Source organism: Gopherus evgoodei, chromosome 5 (assembly GCF_007399415.2).
Source record: "Gopherus evgoodei ecotype Sinaloan lineage chromosome 5, rGopEvg1_v1.p, whole genome shotgun sequence".
In the NCBI taxonomy this organism is placed as follows: Eukaryota; Metazoa; Chordata; order Testudines; family Testudinidae; genus Gopherus; species Gopherus evgoodei.
In genome coordinates, this window is record NC_044326.1 from 129,652,768 (window position 1) to 129,670,736 (window position 17,969).

Here is a 17,969-nt window from a genome sequence, read left to right on the forward strand (position 1 = left end):
GCCACTTAAGTACCTAGACAGACACTTCACATGAAATCACCACAACGGGTTAGAAAGGAATTAGTCTGAGAAGTTGACCTTTCTTCACTGTTGAATATATGTTGTGTAGTCATATCAAATACTGAGATTCATTCATTCAACAACAAAAATTAAGGTTTGCCTACCCAGAGACTTGGTGTGCGACAAGCCGAGGTGGGAATGTACAGTGCACTAGCTTGCTGAACATTAACTGCATATGTTCCAGCAACATATCAAAGTGCACTAAACTTTTAATGCACAGTAGCAGGGTCCACAAAACAAGTTAGTGTGTCGCAAGCTAGTAAGCTGCAGATTCACACCTCAGCTTGGTACACACTAACTACAAGCCGTGTCAGTTAAAGTTACTGTTACTCCATTTTAAACAAAAGATATGACGGGTGAGTTTGTTAAACGACAAGAGGATACACATCCAAATAAGTCTTCTAACATTGATCTTAATTTGTTTGTGTTTCTATGACGCACTTCAAACAAAAAAAATTTTAAGATAGTTTTGATGAAATCAGAAGTATGTTTTCTCTATCTTCTCAATTTATCCTCATCTTCTCATCCATTCCCATCTGATTCTGTTTATTTTCTCCACCTGTTGCTTAATGACAATTAGAGTAAAACTTTCAAAAAGCACCTAAGTGCGCCAGTCCCTTTTGAAAAAGTTATCCCTACACTAAGTTCTCTGCAAAAAGAACGGTCTTCTTTGTTACTCATCTATACATTGCCTAGCACAATGGAACCCTCATCTTTGACTAGAGTTTCTAGGCGCAACTATAATATAAATTAATAGCAATGTCAAAATGTATTAATGTCAATATCTTCAAAGCAACATTTATGAGCAGATATACAATAAAAAGTGTTTGCAAATAGAATCTATCAAGATTTGGCTGTGGGAAAAATTATGAAAAATTTACATCAAACTAAGCATAAAACATCTCCCAAAGAAAAACTGTTAGTTAACAACAGTGATTCTTGACCACTATCTCACAAAAAAGAAGACGGTTACTCACCTTTGTAACTGTTGTTCTTCGAGATGTGTTGCTCACATCCATTCCAGTTAGGTGTGCGCGCCGCGCGTGCACGTTCGTCGGAAACTTTTTACCCTAGCAACTCCAGTGGGCCGGCAGGTTGCCCCCTGGAGTGGCGCCGCCATGGCGCCCAATATATATCCCTGCCGGCCCGCCCGCTCCTCAGTTCCTTCTTGCCGGCTACTCCGACAGTGGGGAAGGAGGTCGGGTGTGGAATGGATGTGAGCAATACATCTCGAAGAACAACAGTTACAAAGGTGAGTAACCGTCTTTTCTTCTTCGAGTGATTGCTCACATCCATTCCAGTTAGGTGACTCCCAAGCCATACCTAGGCGGTGGGGTCGGAGTGAGAAGTCGCGGCACGGAGCACTGCAGTTCCGAAGGCCGCATCCTCCCTCGACTGCTGGACCAGGGCGTAGTGGGAAGCAAAGGTGTGGACCGATGACCAGGTCGCTGCCCGACAGATTTCCTGGATGGGCACGCGGGCGAGGAAAGCCAGCGACGACGCCTGCGCCCTGGTAGAATGCGCAGTCACACGGCCCGTAGGGACATGGGCCAAGTCATAACAGGTCCTGATACAGGACGTAACCCAAGAGGATACCCTCTGGGAGGAGATAGGAAGCCCCTTCATACGATCTGCTACCGCCACGAAAAGCTGGGGGGATTTTCGGAAGGGCTTAGTCCTCTCTATGTAGAACGCGAGAGCCCTACGGACATCCAGCGAGTGGAGCTGCTGCTCCCTGCCTGAGGAGTGAGGTTTTGGGAAAAAAACCGGAAGGAAAATCTCTTGGTTGACGTGGAAGGCTTCTTCGGATCTGTGCGATTCCCCGAGGCACTTCAGGCACGCTTCGTGGGGATCGCTGGTAGGCATGGGCTTCTTGCAGGCCGCACACTGCTTGAAGCCCGGCGAAACAGGCATGAGCCTGGCGCCGGGTGCCGGGAAGGGCTAAGCCCCCGGCGAAGAACTACTTAACAACTATTTAACTTAACTATCTACTTAACAAACTAATTAACAACTATAATGGAACTAGAGATGAACGATAGATAAACGATAGATAACTAGGAGAGCTAGGGACGTGGAGGACAGCTATGCCGCGCTCCACAGTTCCAACGACCGACACGGCAGTAAGAAGGAACTGAGGAGCGGGCGGGCCGGCAGGGATATATATTGGGCGCCATGGCGGCGCCACTCCAGGGGGCGACCTGCCGGCCCACTGGAGTTGCTAGGGTAAAAAGTTTCCGACGAACGTGCACGCGCGGCGCGCACACCTAACTGGAATGGATGTGAGCAATCACTCGAAGAAGAACTTTCAGATTCACTAAACTACCATGTATGTGGGTTGCTCCTTCTGCTAATTTAAACCAATATCCAACTACAATTAGGCATATACAGAAAATATATTTAGTTTCTCTTTTAAATCAAATTGAGTAGACAATAAAGTGGGAAATGTGAAAATAAATTATAATACATACTAAAATGTGGAAATAATTGTCTAGGGAATTATTGAGTACTAATAATACGACAAGAGAAGAACTATACTAAAAATCAGGGACTCCTGAATTTTTATCCTTGATCTGATGCAGACACCTCTCTTCAGCCATAGGGAATTTCCCCCTCCTCCTCTGTTCCTCAGTTTCCCCATCTATATAATAGAGATGAACCTCGCAGCCCTGTGAAGTAGATGGGTAATATATGATATGATTTTAACATAAAAGTGTTAAGATCTTATTCTGTTTTCAATCTGGGATAAATCAAAATCAGTTAAAAGTATACTGAGTTAGGAAACCAAATACACTAGTTACTACTTTTATTATTCCACCCAAATTAAACACTTTTGAAGTGAAAATAAAATGCTAAGGAGGAAGCCGTAACCTTTTTTTCTTACTTTGTACCTAGTACCACTATTCTGAGTTAAAATAAAGCCTTCCTCTACTCAATACACTCTCAGTTATGCATCATTAACATATAGGAAAGACAAGTCAAGAATTACACACATCTACCCATAGGCACTTCCTGTTTTTGAAGAACATTTATTTGAACACAGCTGCATCCTGTAGAAAGCAAAACATTAATCCCACTTCATATTGCTATTACTAGAGCTAGTGTATCAGAAGCATTGATGAAGTTAAAACCCTAGAATACCTTTTAGTACTCAACAACCTATTTTCTTGTCTTACATAACTCCAAGATCAAAAGTTCCTTTAACCCTTCACCTCCGCCCCACACACTTCTGACAGAAAACTCTCACTGAATTTCATATAGAAACTTAGTTTGTACATGTGGAGTGGTGCTGGGTACAAAGGAGAGAAGGGAATGCATGAAAGGACATTTAGGTTGTATAGCTTCCTCAGTCCTCCATTTGGAATATTTTACTTATTTTATTCTATAAACGGACAAGATACAGAAAATTAAAATGTATATCATCACCCTTAAGTCTGAAATGTTTTTAAACCTATCTTCTTCTCACCATTTATGCTATTTGTTCAATTTTTTTGAGGTAACTTAGCTTGGACAAAAGAGAAGTCAGTTCCATTTTTTAGCTCTCTTGTATACACAGCATAGTTGTGCTCAAGGGCAGCACCAGTTGTGAGTGGTGTATTTAACCTTTATCAACAAAGTAATTCATATTATGTTTTGTAAAGAAAACAAACCAGCATTTTGGACTGTCTCTCTAAACTTACAAGAGGTCTTGATTTTTCTGGACCACTTTTTCCAGAGCAAACAGAATAGTCCATAAGCATTTGCATATCTAAAGCTTTCTAGATTCCCAACAGAAAGGATTATTATTTTTAGTTGAAGATACAAGGACCAGCATGATACATGTGACCTAACCGATGAACTACTGAAGAATGCAAGCTTAAATTTTGTTACACAGCCTAAGAGTTACTAAGATATGTCTACACTACAGACTTGAGTCAACCTATGTTAGGTCAACTTACAGCCCCCTAAGTAATTACCGATGTCCACACTACCCTCCTTCTGTTGGCGGTGCGCGTCCTCACCAGGAGCACTTCCACCGACTGAAGAGGGCTGAGAGCTAGCTCTCAACTCTGTGCAGCTTCCCACTAGGAGTAGGAAGAGGGGGAGAAAAGAGGAGCCACCCAGGCTTCTTGCTTCCCTGAGTGGGGAGCCAGGAGGGCACAGCCAGATCGGAGCACCAGGGGCAGCCAGGCTCTAGTGGCCAAGCTTTCTTGCCAAATATCAAGGCTCCAACATGACAGCCAACAGCTGATGTAAGTAACACACTGTCTACAGAGATACTGCATTGCCCTAATTACACCAACTTAAGCCCTATGCCTCTCATGGAGGTGGAGTTATTATGTCGGTGTAGTATGGTACTTACATTGGCGGGACAAGGCTGTACTGCGTACACTGACATAAATAGGTATACATAAGCTGCCTTACATCAATCTGTGTAGTGTAGACCAGGCCTTAGTTTCCATTCAATATAGTAACCTAATTAAGGTGTGAAAATGAGGTACGAGATGTGAACAAATCCTCTGTCTGTAGGACAAAGAATGGTCAACACTGAGATTTTGATTCAGATTGAAAGCTAGAGAATACAAACATTTATCTGAGCATATCTAAGGTAGTGCTCCATGATGTTGGAGGCTGGAAAAAGAGTTGTTGACTAGAAGAAACATTTAACGTTGGTGTTTGTGTAAAACTTCTCTCTTTCTTAAACACTATAACAACATTACACTACAGAGACTTAATCTTTTTGCTTGGACTCTCTTATACAACCGCGATAAAGTCATTCTGGAAGAACTCAAAGGTATGTTTCATTCTTTAACACAATAATTAAACTATAGACTTTGCACCACTCAGCAGAATAAGTTACTTAATGACTTTTTAGCATTCACGAGAGAAATGATCATTTAAAGTTACCTATTTTGTACTGTCTGGTCCTAGAGAATTGTTTTTTGAAATAGCAGACCTCCACTGTGTGTGTGGAGGGGTGGGGGGGAACACATTGGAAGGTCCATGCCAGGTTAATCAGTTTCAACAGCCATAACCTCTTCAGCCAGGGTGCGTGTGGGAACAGTATCACTGCCACTCTTAACTACTCTTTATATCAGGGATTCTCAAACCAAGGGTAGGGACCCTTCAGGGGGGTCACGAGATTATTACGGGGGGGGTGGGTCACAAGCCAGCCTCCATCCCAAACCCTGCTTTGCATTCAGCATTTATAATGGTGTTAAATATATAAAAAAAATTAATTTATATGAGGGGATCATTCTCAGAGGCTTGCTGTGTGAAAGGGTCGCCAGTATAAAAGTTGGAGAACCACTGCTTTATATGGTCCTGGGGAGCAGCAGGACAGATGGGAAAGCATAAATCAGAAACATTGCCTAGCACTATGAGAAGTCATTCATCACCTTATATCTTGGGTCCAGACAAACGGAGAAGCCACAGAGACCTCTGCTGTTTCCAGATACAAAGAAACCAACAAACAGCCCACCATGTTGATTTACGAGCGAAGATATTTCTGGGTGAATGTCCCACTGTGCTTGATCCAATATTTACCATGTATGTTTCAGAATTCCATCTCCACCGAATAGGCAGTGCGCACAGAAATAAGAAATTTTGCTCCACCTAGGACAGAAATTTCTCTCTCTCTCGGGTAAGACTGATCATGTTCTTGCTACTTTATTTATGAAAACTATACCAGACACAAAGTGTCATGACCAGAACATCCCTAAGAACAGAGCTTTCGGATCTCATGAATCGTGTTCCAGCAGATGGATGCTGTTCTCCTTTTCGGTTCCCATCCCATTCCAAACAAACTTGCAATGCTATGAAGTCTAGCCATTTAAGTCACTGAAAGACTGGCAGTAGTTGCCTTGGCACTGTACCTCATTACAGTGAGGACATGTATATTACAGTGGCAAATCTAGTGAAGATTTGTCACTGTATGCTGGCAATTTATGTATTAGATAAACCCCTAAAATACCAATTTGCCACCTCCAAGGCACCAATCTTCCACTCACATGGAGCCTAACTGAAGTCAAGCTACAGGAACTTCAAACACTCAACCTGAAATATTAATTTTCAGAGTTTGAAATGTTTAGCCAACACCTATCAGCTCAGGTGAAAATATCTACACTTCAACCGGAAGAATAGACAGCTGTATATTCAAATTGCAATGAATTCTTAATTAAATTAATTCTTACTTAAATTTCTATTTTATTAATTTCAGTTGCCCTAGACTAAAAGCTCTTTGAGGCATAGACTATATATCTTCCTGTGGGTTTATATAGGAAGAAACACAATGGTGCCCCTAATCCTGACTAGAGTATTTAACAAAAATAGTAATGTTTGACCAGCTGTAGACCTATTTGAATTTAAAAAATATTTCCGAAATAAATCGAACAAAAGATACCAGATCTCCTAACACAATGAGACTACAAACAAGGCTGGGGTCCAGTAGGTTGCTACTATCAAATAAATAATGCTCAGCTAAGCCAGCTCCCACACCTCCAGCTACTGCTAAAGGTGAAGGCATTAGGAATCCCACTAGGATGCTATCCTGGACCCCCCTCTGGGGCTCCATCTTTCATAGCCTCCAGCTAGTACAGGTCTGACCAGTGTGGTACCCTCCACCCCAAACCTCTTCTACCTGCTGCTCCTCTCAGCCAGCCTTTTCTTCCTGTTCCCCCAAGTCTCATACTACAGTCTCCATGGCTCGTTACAGCCATCTCCTACAACTTTAGCTCTCTCCAAATCTCTTTTTAATTGTCTCCATTGACAGCTCCAGTGCTTGATCACTTCCAATGCCCATCCCAAGAAGCACTGAATTTAAATTGGCCTCATTCTTATCAGTTTCAACATCGTGTAAGTTACCATGAAAACTGATATGCCTTCATTCAGAAAGGCAAGATAACGCTGCACCATATTAGGACCATTTTCTTCTCAACTATAAGGACTAAAAACTTGCTTTTTACAGGAAAGAGGAGACACAGAACCCTAGAGTTTGCAGTAGTACATAACATGATGAAAGGTTCCTACAGGCCCTTGCACAAGTAGATTTATTTTTTTTTAGCCCTGCTAATTTTTAATTCGAAATTTTCACTTTCATTTCTTTTGGCTTCAGTGGAAGGATTACAGATGCAGATGTCTTCAGAATGCCATTAACTATCAGTGCAATGTTGAACATTACCTACTAACTTGGACTGTAAGTTTGATGTGAATGCTTTCTAATGTACTGTAATCATAGAACAAAAGCAGATACACGCACCAAGTTATAGACATTATATTTTATGGCTAATGCAAGGTTTCTTGATAACACAGCAGCTAACAAAAGGGACAGGCTACACACATACTACTTTTCTGCAACCCTTAGGCGGATGTAGTATCCTAACATCACCCACTTTAAATAAGAGTTTATATTTTTCTTAACTGACAATTTACAAGTGAGATTACCAGAGTCCTCTTAAAGCATGCAAGCCTGAGCAAAGCACTATACAATTTCCCTGTTTTCTACTATGGGCCTATTTTAAGTCACCCCCTCAACTATTAGAAAAACATACCCCTACGCAGTTCCAGGAAGACTGTACCCTGCAACAAGTCTTGCAGAGGCAGATCCCTGTACTGAGCCCCACTGACTTCAATAAAGCTCCATAAAAGGGTCCACCTGCATTGCTAGTTGTGGAATTGGAGGCCTAAAACTAATGCATGAGTACTCAACTCATTTCTAAAACGCAAAAACAAAACTACCCATCTTCTCAATATTGAACACTAATTCAATTTTAGCTAAAGGTATACTATCAATTTACAAATCCTGTCACACAAGTATTTTTTAATCTATTACAACAGATAAAGATAGAAATTTCACTCTACTTTTTGCACTTCGCAGCACTTGATGTCTTGTCAGTACTCCTTTGTTTGGGTATTTAAAAAGGTTTCAATTCAAATATTAATAATTGGAAATTATTGCAAAAAGTTTTGCATAAGAGCTAAAGAAAGATCAGTAACAAACTATTCATTTCATACTTTTAAATCAAAAAGATCTCAAGATGACAATGTCCCTTTCAGAGGGCACTAAAAGTCAGAGTAATCAAGTTCTTCCTGCTTAGAATTCATATTTTTCAATAGACCATTCAAGGTTCTAAAGAGGATTCCCAGAATCCAACATACTTTTGAAAAAATGAAAATTCCACAATAACACACTCTCATTGCAATCATATTTTTCAATATCATGGGCTAAACAGAGTACTCAGATCTACTATCAGTATCTGCAATACTTCAGCTGTTTACCAATTCTCTCACTTTGAAATAAGGAAATCAATTTAGAGCCTATAAATGTTCTTTGTCTGGTATGTTTTATTCACTTTACTGTTTTCAAATTTTGCAAGAATACCACACAGCATAGGTGTATTGCAAATACAAAACTGGTCTTATGTCCAACCATCTGAGAAGGGAATTATACAGTATTCTTCATAGTGTAAAGAGTACATAAATATTTAACTAAGAGTAAGTACTACACTGGTTATTCTCACAATAAGAACCCAAATCTGATACCAGTCAGGATTACCTATGTTATTTAGTTCACTAAAATGCATAGCATAAGTGAAAATATTGCCTATTCAGAACTTCTGTTGTCTAACATAACTTCACTGCAATGTCAATTGCAGGTTTAACAATAAAAGCGGCATACTAATAATGATGGAATAATCAGATATTGTTTCAATGGGAAAAAGACAGAAGTCCTACTGCATATAAAGCTGCAAACACCACACATTCATTGCTGATCCAAGTACAACTCTGCTGAATTCCAGAAATTAGGCCTTAATATCAGCTTCATTTAAAATTACTTAGCAAATAGGACACAAATCTTATACATGCCAATTCTCTGGCACCGGTTACCGTACACATTCTCTGAAACACCATTTGATTTGACACAATGACTATCAGATCCCACAACAGCATGCCACTCGCTAGGCGATTTCATACTGGTTTACTGGTGACAATATGCCAGGAAACTATGTAAACCCCATAATGAGGCCAATGCACGAGCCAATCGTTAAAAAAAAAGATCACTAACCGGCTTATAATGTGTAAGCAGCTATTTAGAGTCTGGGAACGAGAGCCAGTGCCAGGGGGAGGAAAAAGGGGCGATCCAAAAGTCTCAGCCTTCTAGCCCAGCGTGGGGGCGCAAAAGGAGATTTCCTTCCTTCTTTCCCCAACTTTTTAGCTCCCTACGAGAGCCCCCTTCATTGCCTCTGCAGGGCTCCCGCCTCCCAGCCCCGCTTCCCTCCCGCAGGGGCATGGGGTGACACTTGCTGCCCTGGGAACGGGAGCGCGACGGGGGCTGATCCCCCCTCGGGGCATCTCCACCGAGAGGGCGGGGGCTTTGCCCTGGCACTGCCCCCCCACCGCCCGGAGCCTGCCCCCGTTACCTTCCGCCAGCAGATCCTCCAGGGTGACCTGGTAGCGTCCTACGGCGAGCACCCGGCCCGCGGCTCCCGCGCCGCCCGCGCCGCCGGAGCCAGCGCACGTCGTCCCGCCGCCGCCGCTGCCCTCGGCCTTGGGCATGCGAGAGAACTTCTTCATGGCGAGCGGCCGGCCCCGCGGCGGGCTGGGGATGGGGCCGCAGACGCGCAGGCGGTGCCCGGGGGCGGGGGGGAGGCGCTGCTCGGGGAACCGCTCGCCGCTGCCAGGAGCCGGGGCTGCGAGCCTCACATTCCGCCCGCGGCGAGCTGCCCCCGCTGGGCTCCTCCTGCCCGCCGCGGCTGCCCCCGCCCGCCCGTCCGCCCGCGCCGCAAGGCAGCGGCACCGCAGCGGGGGGGGTGGGAAGCGCCGGGCCCCGCTAGGCCCCTTGGCTCCCGCTGCCGCAGGGCCAGGAGCGACCCCGCGCTGCGCTGCCCGGCGCGGACTTTGCGCCCAGCTCACACGCAGCAGCAGCGTCGTCACCGCCGAGCCGAGCCGAGCCCCCAGCGATCTGCAAGGGATCCGCCGCCGCGCCTCGCCAGGGCTGTGTGCGGTTAGCGGCGCATGCGCGCTCCTCCGGCTCGGCCCACTCCCCGCCCCGCGGCCGGAAGTGAGGTCGCCAGGCCTGGCCAGCACGTGGGGGGGAGGGAGAGGAGCTGGAGCTCGCGCCGCCTTGTGGGCGCCTTGACCGTTATTTAAAAGGTTGGGGGCCGGACCCTGCCTGCCGTTAGAGAGGAACGGCCGTTTCGAACGCTGGAGGATCAAGGGTTCGAGCCCCAGGGGAGGCTGGGCGCACGAGGATGGCCTTGCAGATCAGCCCTGCCCCTAGGCAAAGGGGAGAGCTGCTTTTCCCCAGCCAACGCTTAATTTGTAATGAAAGTGTGGCTTGACCTTTTTATTTGTTTTACATTCATAACTGATGGAGCAAGCCCAGAGGTGCCAGCCAGACTTTGAACTGCCAAGCCTAGAGGTGCCAGGGATCAGCCCTGTAAAACCCTGGCACAAATTAAGCACTGTCCCCAGCCAAACTTTAGGACAGGCCTGCAGGCATAGATATTCTTGGTGGCAACAGCCCCTCTCCTCCTTTCAGTCCCCAGGGTCAATGAGAGAAGGGGGAAGGCAGTACAAATTGCCAGGGCCCAGCAGTCTGGAAGGGGGCTTCATTAGCCCTGTTTAGCTGGTCCGCCCTTGGTGGGGGGCCAGAAAATTTTTTTCACAAAGGCCCAAACCCACTCTCGGCAGCCCTGTCAATCCCAGCTGCTGGCACATCCAAGCACCTGTGAACAGGACATTGCAAGCCATCATTTTTTGACTTCTGGGTGGAGCTGCTCAAAAATTGGCATTATTCTCCATATTTGTTTGCAAGAAAGGAAAAAAGGGTTGTGAAACTTTCAACCTGCAATGAAAGAGAGAAAAAAACGTCGCTAAGATGAGGGGAAGCCCATCTACTACGGTGATAAAGGTGGTTTAAGAACCTGCATAGACTAGAAGAACTAGCTGACTCAGAAAAAAAGTGTCATCACAGTTAGAGGTCTATAAAATCATCAGTGGTGTGAGCAAGAAAGTGTTATTGACCCTTTCGCACAATACAAAAACCTTGGGGTCACCGATTAAATTAATAGGCAATTGATTTAAAACTAACACAAGGAAGTACTTTTTCACACAATACACAATTTAAGCTGTGGAACTCCCTGCCAGGTGATGTTGTAAAAGCTAAAATTATAACTGGGTTCATAAAAGAACTAGATATGTTCATGGAGGATAGGCCCATAAATGGCTATTAGCTAAGATGGTCAGGTATGCAACCCCATGCTCAGGGCAATCCTAAACTGCCAGAAGCCAGATGTAGAAGACAGGTGGATCACTCCAAAATTGCCCTGTTTTGTGCACTCTCCCTGAAGTTCTGGTACTGGTCAGTGCGGGGGACAGGATATGGCTAGATGGACCATTGATCTGATCCCATATAGTCATTCTCTTATGTACGCTGGATCCCCAACATCATTTCCTGCAGCATCTAGGTGTTTCATGGAGCTCTTTGAATCAAGTACTGACCCAGCCTGACTGCTTTTGCTGAGGGAGATGACAGGATTCTTACACAAAGTGATATGGCTGCAGGCATATCTTTCTCTGGAGATTCCGATAATACAAATGCAGATGACATGCAAGTTGCCTTTTTCAGAGGATGGTATCATACTAGTAAAATATTTGGTGTGGAAACCACTGTCAGTTACTTCAATGCATAAATACATCCACATTTTTGAGCTCTATAGTCCAATTCTGACAGTAGCATATAACACCTGATGCTGAGATACCTAAGACAGCAGTGTTAGTTGCCAGTTCACTAAAGAATCTTTTGATATACCAGAAACTTGACATCTTTCAGATAGTCTTTCTTCCCTCTTAATTTTCCGATGAATAGCGGAGAGGCTATTTAGATTTCTCAATTTCCCACTGGCAGGTGACTAAAGAGGAGGATTGGAAGGAGCCAGTGCAAGGAAGGGGAGGGGAAGGGAGAGCAGGGAATGGAGCAAAATGAGGCACAACAAACAGGTGGAGATGATGAGTGACGTAGAAGAAGGGGGGGGGCTGAAGTATTACCCAGCAACTGATAGAGGCAAGATAATAGGGAGAGGGACTATAGGCTGAGGGAAATGGAGCAGAGGAGTGGACCAAAGCAGCACTGCCAACTCTCACAATTTTATCTTAAGTCTTGCAACAGTTGTCTTTTCTTAAAGCTCCAGCTCCTGGAATCGTGTGATGATGGGAAAATACAAGCTTTCGTTAAAAAAAAAAGTTTCTAGCCTTCAAAGTTATGGAGTAATCATTGAAAATGTGTACCCTGGAGGTTTAAAAACTTTAAAGCAAACAAAAGGCCAAATTTGACTATTTTTTTAAATCTCATGATTTATAAGATGCTCCAAAAATTATGAGATTTTGATTCATGGTTCTTTAAAGGCTGGGTTCAGCAATACCAAGGATTGCAGAAAATGAAACTTTTTTTAACAAGAATGTATAATTGTAGACAACTGGAATGTAAATTACTGCACTTAATGCTCTTATTTAGTTGTAGATCTGGAAACCTGTGCTATAGCTGAATCCACAAATACAAATCCCCATTTTTTTAAGTGTACACAGCAGAGGCTGTGTTTTTAGATTAAAAATTTCTTAATAGTGAATATGGATTATGCCATGTAATGTTTCAGCAGTGCCATTGACATTTTTTGTAAAGTGCTTTGAGATCTACTGATAAACAGCACTATATAGGAGCTAGGTATTATTATTGTTTTATCATCAAGCAAGAACATTTGAAAGTTGCTGTGTCAGATGTTTTCCATATGCAGATATCAAGTGTGGAGTTAGGAATATGCTAACATCATCCTCTCTTCTCTATACTGTTTAATACTCCAAACCTCCTCAGTTTTGTTTCTCTCTGTTTTCTAAGCAGCTCTCTCCCAAATGCAAATTCTTTCCTTCATATGGTTCATAAAATGGTTTAAACTCAGTCCCAACAAAATCAAATAAACCTTCCCCCACAAATGTTTGTAATACTCTTAAAGGAAAATAAAACAAAAATCCGCAGAGACAGTCCTTCTCTGAAGTGTTCTTTGTGTAGATATTAGTTCTTACGAATGTCTGCTCGCTGTTTTCTTCCTGGACAATCTTTTCCTCATACTAAATTCCCAGCCTGCTTACTGGAAACAAATGAAAAGAAAATGTTTAACTATTCAGAAATCTGTTTTTACTTTACTAAAACTGTCTTTTTTTCTCTCTCTCTCTCTCTCTTTGTTAAAGCTCCTTAAATGATACTTCATCTCATACTCAAAATGTAGGATTTTGCCTTCATACTACAGACTAACTGGTGTGCAGAAGCCATAGTGGCAATATCTGCATGCTATTATGCCAGTTCATCTATAATACATGACGGTTATTCTATCTTTTGATAGTTTGGTTAGTCTGAACAAGAGAATTTCAAGAGAAAAGTCTCATCATAAGCATTATTTTCACTTTTCTACTCTTATCTCACTGTTTTATGTTTGTTTTCTTTCTAGTCCTGTGGGAACCCTGAGAACCATCATTTACACAAAGAAGCAGCTATACAATCTCCCCACCCCAGTAAATACTGTTTCTCAGTTCCTTGCTGATGACCCTGATTTAGCCTGTATTAGATACAGTTACTAACACCAATCCAAATGTTTACTGATGAAGGAAGGGAGGAAAAACCCAAGAGACAAGTGAACTGTTCTAACATAAAGCAAATACCTTAACACCAACTCTCAGCAGAAAGAAGGAAAGTTGCTGGTTTTTTCTTTTGTTTTGGGTTTTTTTGGTTTGTTTTTAAATGTATACAAAATATCAACTACCTGGTACATTGTGAGGCTACTGTGAAGAAAACAGTATGGATCAAATTCACTCCTTTACAAAGGGCCAACAGAAGACCCACTGGACTGCATAAAGTCTTACTTTAGACTAGACTTGACAGAGTTTGATTTTTTATATATAATTTGGACAGATAATATCAATGTTTATTTTTAAACATTTTTATTTTATCAGTTTAAATTTTCACAGTTGTGGGAAACTATGTGTGTGGGGGGGGGGGTCAGACTAATTATTTAATGACATTAGACATTGAAATCCAAATGTTAAAGCTTTAGAATCATTAAAATACAAATTGTGAACATCACAGGTCAAAATATATGAAGTGAGGATCCTAAAATCAAACTTGAATAAGTTCTCAAGCAGCATTTTTATTATTTTGCCTATTTGTAAATTTCAGTTATCATTCAATGTAAATATTTTTTCATTGGTTTGTGTATAGAGAAATCAACATTTACTGACATTTACCAATAAAAATCAAATCCTTACAAGCCTACTTAATACTTATTTTGAGGGCTTACATAGTGTATAGGCCTCATGCTGGCCTTAAAAGCAGGGGAATATCAAACCCTATCAGTGTCAGCCCCATCTATTCTAAACATGAAGTGAAGTGAGCCAAAGGGAAATTACTAAATTATTGATTCCTAATACTGTGAAACCCCGCTATAATGCGATAATTGGGGTCCAAAAAATTCAACGCTATAAATGCAGGGTCGCTTTATAGCGGGGTTACGAAAATTTACCATTTCAAGCCGGTCAGTTTAAGTCTTGTAAAAAAAACAATGGTTATCCCAGTGTGTTTTAAAACACAAAAGTAGTAATTTAATTACATGTACATGAAAGAAACATGTGGAATCGACTATACTAATCATTGCGCAAAGTGCAGAGTCAATCTGATTGCATGACTCCATAATTTTAAATTTCATCACTTCTTGAAAAAGCTATCTAGAATAGTCTGCTTATTTGCCACAGACTCCGGGCTTCTAGCAAAATCAAGAACGCTTCTGAGTTGGATTTTGACGCTGTCCATGTCTTGAGTTTCCAGTCACCTCAAACTGGCTTCAAGGTGCTTTACTGCCTCGGATACTTTTGGTGGGGAAGTTGAGGTGCCATCATCATCATCATTGTCATTAGTGCCACTGGTTTCGGGCTCTGGTGGTGCAACTTCATTCTTCCTGCTGACATTTGCAACAATTTCATCATCTGAGATGTATTCATATATAGGGCAGTATCATGATGACTGTGCTCATATTCTCTGAGTGGTTCTTCGGCTAAATGTACGTCATCTTCAATGAATCTTGTAAATTCAGGCTCGTCGTCATTACCATAATTGTGTGTAGATGAAAAGCTGGACCAAGACCCTTTATCCAGCATTGTTCAATGCAATGTGTAGAGATAGCATCCCAGGCTTTCCCGACGAGATGACAGACTTCTTTCAAGTTGAGTGATGCCAGTGATGTGTTGACGGAGGAGTTGTTATCTGCTACCATCTGCTTGATCATTTTGCAATGATAGTTTTGCTTAAATACCGATATGATGCCTTGGTCCAGTGGCTAGATTTCTGATGTAGTGTTCTTCGGGAGATACGAGACTTTAATCTTGCCGTCACGACTGACAAGATTTTCTGCAGGGGGGTGGGAGGGGGCAGGGCAATTATTCAGCAGGAGGAGAGCTTTTTCCTCCTGCTTGAGTTTTCACAAATGAGCCCGAATGGCTGGCATGAAAGTTTTCTGGACCCAGTCTTCAAATATGGAGCTATTCATCCATGCATTCTTGCTGTTGGTATATTAAAAGGGAAGGGCCTTCATATTAACATGATGAAAACATCTGAGAGACCTAGCTTTTCCGATCATCAGAGGTCTGACTTTGTGGCTTCCAGACTTGTTAACGCAAAACAAGAGAGTGACTCAGTCCTTCCTCTGCTTAAACCCTTCTTGTTTGTGACTATCAGTCCTGGTTGTGAGGGTGCGATCAGGTAACATTTTAAAGCATAAACCAGTCTCGTCGCAGTTGTAAACTTTATCGGCTGTGTAGCAACCTTCCTCCAGCAACTTTTTAAGCTTAATTGGGTAGGAATTGGCAGCCTCTTTATCAGCTGAGTGGATTTCCCCAGACACAAGAACTTGGCTTATAGTGTGCCTTTTCTTGAATCTGTCCAGCCAGCCATTACTCACCTTAAATTTGATTCATTTCCATTGATAAGGCGATCAAATTTCTCTGCTTGAGCTTTCAGAATAGGGCCAGAAATGGGAACTCCTTCTGAGCGAGCCTGGACAAACCATTGGTACAAGGTTGAATCTAGGCTTTCGTCATTAGCAAACTTGACCTTTTTAGGCTGAAAACCAGTTTCCTCTTCTAGAATGTAGGGTAGGCTACATTTTTCTTTTTTCCACCCTCACAGAGTAGACTCGCTAATTCCTAGATCTCTATTAAGCAGAGTTTATTGTTTGCCCTTCATTAGTTGATCCAGGGTGTCCAATTTCTGTTGGGCAGAAAACAACTTGTGTTTGCGAACTGGCGTATCCATAACGGTAAAATATTTTTTAAAATATAGGAAATTAATAACAAGTTCATAGGCAAACACCATACACATGTACAACCTGAGAACTAAGTGCAATGGGCCTGCAATGGCCATGAGTACTTTTATCCTATAAGACCAGAAGAACGCGGTTTATTTATAAATGTCATAAAACAAGTATTCCGGCAAAACACAAACAGTATTACGGCCTTAAAGAGGAGCCAACTTATGATCACGTTATATCCGAATTTGCATTATCGCGGGGCACATTACTGCGAGGTTTGACTGTACCAAGATATAGAAAATCTGAAAAATGGACCTAAAAGGCATAAATGGCTGTATTCAGCCTTGATGTAAGTGGGTACAAGTCTCATTGATATTGAAGTCAGGAGCCATTGACTTCAACAGAAGATTTGCCCATTCATATGTGGGTAAATTCCTTGTTGAAATTACAGCCCAGGTAAGGACAAAGGAATGCAGGGCAATTTGCATCGGTTCACAGGGAAATATCAATGGATGAAATTTTTGCAAGAATCTTCTTAGCATTTGTGCAATGTGCCTCAGGTGGCATGTGACTAGGATTCATCACCGAATTTCGTCCCATGGTTGGATCATTAGTTTACCCAGGCCAGTACTGACTGAGAGTGTGACGTGAACACTGCTCCATGCCCCTGTTTGCAATGAAGTCAGGACGTTTGATGGAGGATATAATGGACTGGAAAATTACTTTGGTGCTGGTCCTGCAAGCTGTTTCGCTGGGGTGGATCCCGTGGCCTAGCTGGAGCAGCTTGTAGAATGGGAGCCTTAGATGCCAAACTGGAATCTTTTAATGGTTCTATCGAAAAAGCTGGAAATTTGGAAATTAAATAATCAAGATCAAGGATAGAACTGAGTATCAGTTCTCTTTTTGAAGCTATATGGGTGGATCCTACAAGACTCTGAGCACTCTGACCCCAAGCCAGCAAAGCCCTTAAGTTTTCATTTTAAGCTTCACCTCAGTAGCACTACTCACATGCTGAAAGTCAGAACCAGGCAATCTTGGCCCCTAGGAACACCAGTTGCTCTTCCCCCATGGACCCACTCCCAGTCCCTGTCCCTCTTCTTCCAATGAGATGGGGCAGTGGCAAGGGGTCCCCTTATAATCTCAAGAGTAGCAGTAAAGTTCCTCTCTTCACCCACCCCTAGAGAGGGAGGGGTGGCAATGTGATCTTTGATCACATGATTCCAGGAATTGGGGCCCTGTAAGTACAGGTGTATTGTGCCTATCCCTTACCTGGCCTTGTTTACAGTTAAGCATCTGCTTACTTCTTTTGCTGGACTGAGGATAGAGTGATCAAACCCATATCTAGAATTCGGGAGTATGAGGAAGCGTGATAAATAATCTTATAAAATCCCCAGTCAACTTTATTTCCTTTGCCACTGAAATGGAACAAGATATGCAAATACTCAGCTAATGTTGAATACTATGTTCATAAATGGCTCATGTGCACAGAATGATTTTATATATGTGTGTGTGTGTGTGTGTGTGTGTGTGTGTGTGTGTGTGTGTGTGTGTGTGTGTGTGTGAGTGAGAGAGAGAGAGAGAGAGAGA

At 42.6% G+C, this 17,969-nt stretch overlaps 1 protein-coding gene across 1 annotated transcript in view; it reads right to left on the reverse strand.

Moving 5' to 3' along the window:
• The window catches only part of BMP2K (BMP2 inducible kinase), a 116,264-nt gene extending 106,655 nt beyond the window's left edge, over window positions 1–9,609 (reverse strand). The window contains 1 exon segment of the mRNA XM_030565116.1: window positions 9,456–9,609. Within this exon segment, the coding sequence (XP_030420976.1) occupies window positions 9,456–9,609 (154 nt within the window).
• Window positions 9,610–17,969: the final 8,360 nt, after the last annotated feature.